General features: G+C 36.4%; 1 protein-coding gene across 1 annotated transcript; it reads left to right on the top strand.

Annotated features, from left to right (window-relative positions):
* Window positions 1-300: 300 nt before the first annotated feature.
* On the top strand, window positions 301-4,395 carry LOC138306631 (uncharacterized). Its single transcript, XM_069247074.1, has 4 exons — window positions 301-595; window positions 1,405-1,482; window positions 2,231-2,344; window positions 2,730-4,395. Exons 1-4 carry the CDS (start codon window positions 312-314, stop codon window positions 4,393-4,395), a joined length of 2,142 nt encoding a protein of 713 aa, XP_069103175.1. The 5' UTR covers window positions 301-311.
* The last annotated feature ends 5,129 nt before the right edge of the window (window positions 4,396-9,524 follow it).

Genomic DNA, 9,524 nt, shown 5'->3' with positions numbered 1-9,524 from the left:
CGTATAACAAGCTGGTCTTATTTTGATTTCTAGGCTAAAATAATGAAAGTAAAATCACATCATGTCAAATTTACACGAACCTTTCATGGCCTGCGTCCCTTCAGTTGACAATTCCATTATTCTGTTCACCAGGTATGCCTGTTGGAGTACAGGTATGTCTAGATTCGAATATTCGTTGTATTTCAAACTTTCCACTTCTTTTCTCAGACGAAACGCTCACGAGATTCCCGCGCTTTTTATTGAAAAACCGGAAATCGTAATGCGCCACCAAGCGGCGTAAGTATAGTATACAAAAATGGCGACCTCCATGCATGAGGGTTGGCTGTGCTGGGAGATCAGAAAATACAACAAGCATGCCCCGTAAAAACCTCCTGTGTCCGTGTAACATCTGCAAGTATAACATTATCGTATCTGATAATCGTAAATTACAAGGACATGTCCAAAAGTATGGACGTTACGACAGAAGACATGGAGAAGAAAGTTATGCGCACGTGGATAGGTCTATGGCCGCTGACACTGGTAGAGAAGGAATTACAAAACACAGTGCTATACGCGAATCTTCTCATGAGCTCGAGAGTAGGAAGCGTAAAAAAACGTAAGATTTAAAGAATTTTAGATTGATCTTAAATGGTAAAATATACGTCATTAAAAAATAGCATAATTTTATGCATGGATTCCAGATACTTCAGCTAGCTAGCCTAAGGTCTCTGTATAATGCGATTTTTGTTGTGTTCGACTTGCTTGGTGTCGTATCGGAGCTAAAGTTCAAAAATAGTTTTGACTGCATTTCAACTTCATCGTGTCAGTAGATATTACGGTATATTAGAAGGAGATTATAGGCAATGACGTACAGGATTATACGCGCTCAAACCTTTGAGTCTTGATCCTTGTACTGGAAGAAGAAGAAGAAGAGGAGTTCGTATTGAATAAAAAATGAAGATAACACTAATAGTAAAATAGTTTATATTTTGATATATGTCTCGATTCGATTGTTATCTTCATTTGTTATTCAATACAAACCCCTGTGCAATGATTAAATAATAGCTTGAAATCAGATTGAATGTTTATATTTATTTATTTATAGAAACAATCATAATTTCTACTTTAGAATAATTGTTTTCTATCTATGACATACAAAAAAGGTGTCATATATATATATTATATTTCACTTCGGGTAGTGTATATGTAGGGTAAAATACATTAAAGTATTGATTAACACTCAGCAATTCAAATCAAGACTAAAATGATTCGAGGAATAACAAAGTTCAAGAATGTTTACTATTAAATTTGAAACGATCAAATTAATAATAATAATAATATTTATTCAGGTAAAAAATAGGCATACTTAATATAAGATCAATTAATACAATATTAATAACCAAATGATTATTTATCAATTTTCAGTCTTATGGAAAAAGATTCAGACTTGACACGTATACCTCAGGAACAGCAGAGAGTGGAAGAAAGCATACATGTACAGAGGTATAATTGAGGAAGAATTTGTAAAAATATAAGTTTCTGATTTAATCTTGATGCTGCATCTTTACATGCTTTGAGATAGATTCATCACTTTAACGATATATAATGCATGGCCAATGCTGCAATGCATAATAAATATTTTGAAGTAGACTTGAATTGTGTATTGTCAACAAACCTGTGATATGATTCATATTGCTCACACAAGCGATATGTATTCATAATCATAAGATTATCATCTTTTAGATGAATGTATTGGAATACTTCAGACTGGTTTTGTTTTCTATCAAAGTAGACAACCTAGTAATGCTGTTACATCACTATTCAGGGCTCTCGCTGGGCTGTATTTGGGGCCATTCACAATGAAAAATAGTGTGTTTTTTCACAATCACTCGAGCTGATTTTCACAATTCCCTGGTGTGGAAAAAATCAAAATAAATGCATCACAATTGGCAAAAACAAGACATAAAAAACTGAACTATGTCATGAGAAATTAAAAAAAAAAAAAAAAAAAAACAATGTTTACAAAACAAATATAAATTATTTGGCACAGAAAGAAAGTGTTTTGGTAGTTTTTTTCATAAATTTGGTGGATACTGTGCTAATTTCCACAATTCAGAAGGCCCGGGCCCTATTCACACAAAAGTATGAGAGAGCCCTGCTATTGCAAAGACTTAAAATTCATTGATAATTTTAGCAAGACATGATCAAAATCAAATTGTAACAATTTTGTATTCATAAACTTTTTTTTCAGTATGCATGCCAGGCCAAATCTGGAGTTGCCTGTCCATGAAAGTGGAGACAATGATCATGATGAATGTGTGGATTTTGAGTCAACAAGTACTGTACATGTTCAAGATGATGAAAGGTAAAAGAGTTTTAAGTATTGTACAGTATTATGTTATATCTTATCCTAGTATGAAGATTTACTGTCATTGATATTGTAGCCAGATTCACAACTGAATAAGATGGGATACGGTAAGAGGTTTACAGGAATCTGTGCATTTTTGTGCCTCGAAACTTGTCCTGACAACTTCTAAACCTGTGAATTCATTCCTACATAGAAATATGAGAGATTTAACATAAGGAACTTAATTGAACCTTGGTATAATGCTTTGAGCTATAGGAATTACTTGAATATAAAGTTGAGAAAGATTAGTCAGGACAAACAAAATATTAAAGATTAAACAGGTGTTTGAGAAACAAGTATTTTAGAAATGTCATCTATATTTTATTTATTTATTTATTTCTAGCTTGCAAATAGAGTCAGAAGAAGAATCGTCTGATATTGAAGGCCAAGATTCCTCAGATGAAGAATTAAATGCACAGTGTCAAGCAAGGCTGTACAACAAAGAGCTATATTCAAATGGAATTGCAGTTGAAAAAATGTATGGAGACTTTAGTTCTATTACTGTTCTACAATGGTTGGCAATGCAATTTCACCTGTTTTCTTCACATCCATCGATGAGCAAAGAGATGTTTACAAATAATTTAAAATTAAATTGTTTTCTAAATTCACATTTGAATCAAAGGCAACTTCATCCTATTCCTACAACATACAAGGAAGCAAGGAAAATGATTCAGCCCTATGTACTCCAAAAGCAGGTGTATTTTTCTTGTGTCAATGATTGCAAGATTTTCAAAAATGAGAACAAAAGTGATCAGTGTCAATTTTGTGGTTCTCGAGAAAAGAAGAGATTCATTTATCTACCTATTGGTCCACGTCTTGCAAGGTATTTTGGAGAAAGAAACTTGGCAAAGTTGCTTCATGACCACTCTAGAAGACAAGAAAGTATAGAGTCAGATATGTGGGATCTTCATGATTCTCCTTCATGGAAACAACATTATTCAGCTGATGGGTATTTCAATGGCTCCATGAATGGCATATCACTTGCCTTCGAAGTAGATGGCGTCAACCCTTTTCACAATGTTGGTGTTCAATATTCCATGACGCCAATGATGTTAACACTGCTCAACCTACCGAGGGAAATTCGAAATTCTTTTGAAAATATAATGCTGGTAGGGATCATACCAGGAAGTGGGCGCAGTGAGGCAGTAAAGTTGGATCCTTACATAAATATCATGGTTGATGAAATGCTTGAACTCACAGAGTGTACTTTGGTCGACTCATATTTAGATGCACCTGTACAGATTAAGATTAAACTGCTATTCTATGTTATGGACTACCCTGGGCTATCCAAAGTGTTTAACTTACAAGGAAGTGGTGGGTTATCTGCATGTCACTGGTGCCATGTTCGTGGTGAGTACAATGGCAATTTGAACAAAACAATTTATCCATCTAATTTTCTCTACCTTTCATCAGACGATCCTTTGATCAAGACAGATGATGAGAATTATGGATATCAAATAAAGAGAAGCAAACCAGTAGATAAAGATGTTATTTTGGAAGAATCGTCACGAACTGCATACGAAAACAGCAAGAGTAAAGTGAACAAAACATTTATTGCTTGCGCTACTGGATGTAAACAACAATACGCTCTGGCAAGACTTCCCGGTCATAATCGAATTGAAGAAACACAACCAGATGCTTGCCACACAGTGAAGGATATTATTCAGAACATTGTTAAATTATTAACAAATAAAGGATTAGATATTGAGAAGATTGAAAAGGCAGAAGTTAGTGCTGGAAGGACAATAGTGGATCAGCAGCCCAAAAAGAGACTTAACGATGTAAAGGGAAAAAGTAAACATGTGCAAAAGGTCTTCAAATGTGTACTTACAGAAACAGAAATGAAAGAGGCTGATGCAAGGGCTTGTAGCATAAGAACTCCATTAGGATTTGGAGTAAAACCTTCTCCATTTATTACCAAGAATAGCTCTTTAAAGTCACACGATTGGAAGCAGTTAGCTTGCCAGGGCATATTGAAGTTTTGCCTACGTGGGTTTTTTGTCAGCTGATTGTCGTCAGTCACTTTTTTACTTGCTTGATGTCATATCATTGTTGTGCATGGAGCATCAGTGTATTGATCATTTGTCTTCATTGGAGGAAAAAGTGAACCACGCTCTTGCATTATTGGAGAGAGACTTCCCCCTTTCTATTCAAAACATAACAACACACATATTACATCATGTTGTTCAAAGTATCAGGAAGTTTGGTCCAGTGTACAGCACATGGATGTTTTGTTACGAAAGATTTAACTCGTGGCTCTGCAAAAGAACTCTAAATATGCGTCACCCTGAATCGACAGCAGTTGAAACTTATATTATTTTCGACTGGTGTCAGTTTATGATCAGCTCGGGGAAAATGCCGGAAGGATTTTCTGAAAAAACATAGTTCGTGATATGACATACATGTACTATGACAATGAAGAAGAAGATATTTGTGTGAATGAGAATGATTCTTCCACTCTTAATGGATATCGACCCAATAAGAAGGAATTGAAGGTTATCAGCAGAGTTTGTGACAAGTGTTCAAACAATGAGAAAAACTGTGACATTAGGAAAAAAGGTCAAATGACTGTCACTCACATCCCTACTGGACGTAAAGTTACGTATACTAGCACAACAAATCAGCGTACTGGAGCAAAGACAAATTCTGCTTATATCTGTTTTGAAGTTGAGAGAGGAAAGAGAGATGACATTTAACAGTCTGGAAAGTTTCTGTGTTTTGGTAAAATTTTGTACTTTATTTCACACAAAGAAAATCTGTCAACAAGAAAGGAGATTGTCTTTGCAGTTATTCAGAATTACACACCAGAATATGACATGGAAAGTGGATTGTGGTTCTGTAATACAGTTGGTAATAAAGATAAAAAGGTTATCTTTGATCTCAAGGATTTGTCACTCCCACTGGTTACTGCAGAGGAAAATGGAGCACTGTGGTTTTTGAATTCTAACAAGAAACCATTCATATGAACATTTATGTTTTTTGTTTTTGTATTGGTACATGTATTCGATAGAATGAATTGTAGCTGCATGTTTTATATAAGAAGCTGGATGTAGTAGGATTATAATTATCACATCAGGTTCAATTCCATGTAATTATGAACAAATTAAGTTAATAATAAATCCCATTCCTATGCACTGTAAGTGTACAAACATATATCTATGTACCAGCTACCTTAGAACTGCAATTAAGTTTTATATAATACATGTATACAGATATGAAACAAATAAGATAAAGACATGGAGATTGAAAAAATATGATTTATTCTGTGTTTACATTTCAAATTTACATTGTATAAAGATCTTTGTCATTAATTATTACTAATAAATAATGGCAATCAATCTTTATCAAGTAACTCAGCTGATGGATTTACTCTCAATATAATGCCCATTAATAAATTAACACAAATCAAAAAGTCAACATTTGGAATTAATGGCCATTAACGATCCTCTGATAACAAAATGATATAAGTAATGGCTATTAAAACTGAACTTATGAGAATAATGGCAATGAATACTTGAAATCGTAAATAATTGCCATTATTTTCTTTGTTTAATGGGAATTAATAACAGCTATAACAAAAAATAATGCACATTAAAAATAATGCCCATAACATTGATGAAAATAACTTCTTATTAATGGATATTTTGAAAAATAATGGCTGATTAAATATATTAATGTGCATTAATTATTTCCTTCAGAAAAAAGGAAACATGAATTAATGGTAGGAATTGATTGTTTTATGGAAAGTAATAGGGTTTTAATGCCATTTTAATGAAATTTTAATAGCAATAACTGACAGTAGTGCTGGTTCTGACCCTATAAAACCTGAAACCACAGGTTTGGTTTGAACTATCCCTACATTATTTCTCATATGGGACTTAACTTTGGTTACACATAAAACAGACGTTTGAGGCTTTACTTTTATACCTTGTTGTAAACGTAATAATGAACTAATATGTATATCCTCCTCTAATGGAACATAGGTACTCCCTATTCTCAATTTCTTGAGGTCAAAATAAAGTCTCACGCCGTGTTCTGTCAGAAAGTCACGACCTAAAAGCAAATTCCTATTCATTTCATTTACAATATGGAAGCATTGTTTCACAGTCTCGTCACCTAGCTTAAATGTCAATATAGCACGACCTAATGTGTCCATAGTATTACCATTTACTGCTTGTAACTTAATACTACTTTTTAATAAGTCAAATACTCGTTTATGCATAAGTGATAATTGAGCTCCTGAATCTACAAGTGATCTAAATTTCTATTTACCAAAAGTTAACAATACTGAACTTGGTGAGCCTGCTAAGGGTATTTCATAAATCATTGTTTTATTGCCCTGCCTACCGGTTTCATTGTAAGGAGAGCGTCTTAGTTTAACCTTTTTCTAGGGTTCCTATTCCTTAATTTCGGGCACAGCCTCTGAGGGTGACCTGTTTGGTTGCACTCCCAGCATACCAATTTCCTATTTCGTACCCTATTCTGACCTATTTCCATAGGTTCAGGCCCATGCGCAGGGATTGAAGGACCAGAACGCTGCGGCATTCTTAGTGCGAATCTTTTCCGCAGATTTTGTTCTGTCATTGCGCAGGTTACTGCGCCTTGAAAGGTTTGTGGGTTATCCCTCATGACCTTTAACCTTAATTGGTCATTTACTAACCCATCTGTAAAGAAACCTATCATCTGCCTTTCAATGGCAGGATTCCCTTGTTGCATCCCTACGTATGCATCTTCTGCCAGAGTAAGGAGTCTCTCAGCATACACTTGAACACTTTCATGTTCTTTTTGACGTGTTTTTCTTAACACGACAAAAGCATGCTGAGGGTCGCTTACATCTGAGAAACGTCCCCTTAATTCTTGTTTTAATTCCGCCCACGTACCACCGGGTGCTTCAGCTAAAAAGCTTTTTTATATACTCACTTACTGCCCCCCTGCTTGTTTGGTACGCAATTAATTTAGTCCTATCGGGCCCTATTTGTGTTAATGTTGCTACCTTATCTATAGCACTGAGCCATTCTCTACATTTTTTTGTATCCCCATCATAAGGAGGTATAGAACCAACAACCCCTTGGACATTGATTGCTGACGTTAACCCGGTAAGTTGTTGCCCTAAGTTGCCAAATAGAAGCCCTACATTTTCGGCCATGTTACATTCTTGTCACTCACCTTTTATGCCCATTTCTTGCGCTCCATGTCCAAGTTCGTCATCCTGGTCTTCAAAGGCACCAGAAAAGACCCCATGTTATAAAACATAACTCTGGGTCTTTTTGTTTAGTTGATAATTTATTCCTGGGTTCATGATCGTATAGTGTTTATAAAATATTCATTCTCTCACTGTCTTTGGTATATCCAATTTCCTCCTTGCTATATTAAATTCATTCTCCGGACTCTTCCTGATGGTCTCTCTCTCGTCTCTGTCCGGTCTCTCTCTCCTAACCCCCGCACCTCTATTTATCCCCAAACTTCCTACGATTCTGAGAAGACTCCAGAACCCTTTTACCTTATTTGGCCCCATGTCCAGTATAAACCGCTTGACCAGCGTTTTACTCCTACCACTAAGTCTAGGCTCTTTACGTAGGTAACGGTATCTAAATAACAATATATGTGTACTTTTAATTAGCTTCGGACATGTATTGAACCCCATTACTCATAATGACCTCTCGTTATGTGTACTACATCTGTAATGTCAACACCTCCCCTGATGATATATATACTAGTTAAAACTTCCCTCTGTATAATTATCTATCAATATATGTTATTACATATTTAAGACCTTTTTGTAACAACTGCCACGAACTGTGGTCCGTTGTCTGACACTATTTCTTTTGGTAGTCCGTACGCGGAGAACATATGTTGAAGCACGTTAATAGTGCTTTCAGCACTTGTTGACGACATTCTCACAACGTCCAACCATTTGGAGTGCGCGTCCATGACAACTAATCAGGAATGGTCCTGCGTAGTCGATATGTACACGTTCCCATGCTTTGTTCGGCCATAACCATGGATTGGATCGCGACTGTGGCATGTTAGGTAGCTGTTTTCTACAACTTTCACACTTTGCCACCTTAGTTTCAATATCTGTGTCCAACATTGGCCACCACACGAACAATTTCGCCAACGCCTTCATTCTTACTATTCCTGGATGGTTACCATGTAACTCGCTCAAAATTTCATCCTGGAACCGATCTGGAACAATAACTCGGATTCTCAGGAGACATCCTTCCTCCACTGTCAGTTCCTCTCTGACACGGTAAAAGGGAAGTAACTCATTTTCTGGCTTTTCATGCGACCATCCATTGGTCACAAAGTACATCACTCTAGACAATACAGCTCCTTTTGCGTTGCTAAGGCAATCTGTGCGGCTGTGATCGGTAACTTGCTCAATTGAATTTTGTTCACCTTCATGGCTTCCTTGTCTATTTCAGCAACATCCTCGGTGTCAACAGGAAAACGCGATAAAGTATCAGCATTCCCCAATCTGATTAAAATACAGATCCTTATTATCACTACGTTAGATAAGAGGATGTGAGAAAATCCCATTAGGGGTCATGTCCAGGTGACCTTTGTAAATGGCCAATCAAATTGCTGCTGGCAAACTTTTGACAGTGAATTTAAGGGGACGAAATAGTTTGAAAATCTGTCAGAATTATTTCCGTGTACGTAGTCATCTCGCCCAAAGAGCACAATAAGGCTAATCGTATTTGTATGTTGGGGCGAAATGGCGTTGTCAATTGACAGAGCAACGTGCAGAAAGTGCATTTGATCTGAATTACACGTGGTATAAAGGCCATCCGAACATGACCATTAATGCATTTCAATCAGATTGCAGCATTCCCGTTCTGAGTAGTTGACCTATACTTTATATCAAATTGATAAGACGACAACTGGATAGCCCACCGTTGTAACCGTGAGGTTGCTAGCACAGGAATACCCTTCTTTGGTCCTAGAATCAGTGTCAGAGGTTTATGGTCGGTCAACAAAGTAAATTTTCGTCCATAAAGATACTGATGAAATTCGCGGACTCCATACATGATTGCCAATGCCTCCTTCTCAATTTCGGAGCAGTTTTTAGCTCACCTGGTCCGAAGGACCAAGGTGAGCTTATGCCATACCGTGGCATCCGGCGCCCGTCCGTCCG

Source organism: Argopecten irradians, chromosome 13, assembly GCF_041381155.1.
Source record: "Argopecten irradians isolate NY chromosome 13, Ai_NY, whole genome shotgun sequence".
Taxonomy (NCBI): domain Eukaryota; kingdom Metazoa; phylum Mollusca; class Bivalvia; order Pectinida; family Pectinidae; genus Argopecten; species Argopecten irradians.
Note: the sequence above shows the minus strand (reverse complement) of the source record. Positions and strands in the feature narration are given on the sequence as shown.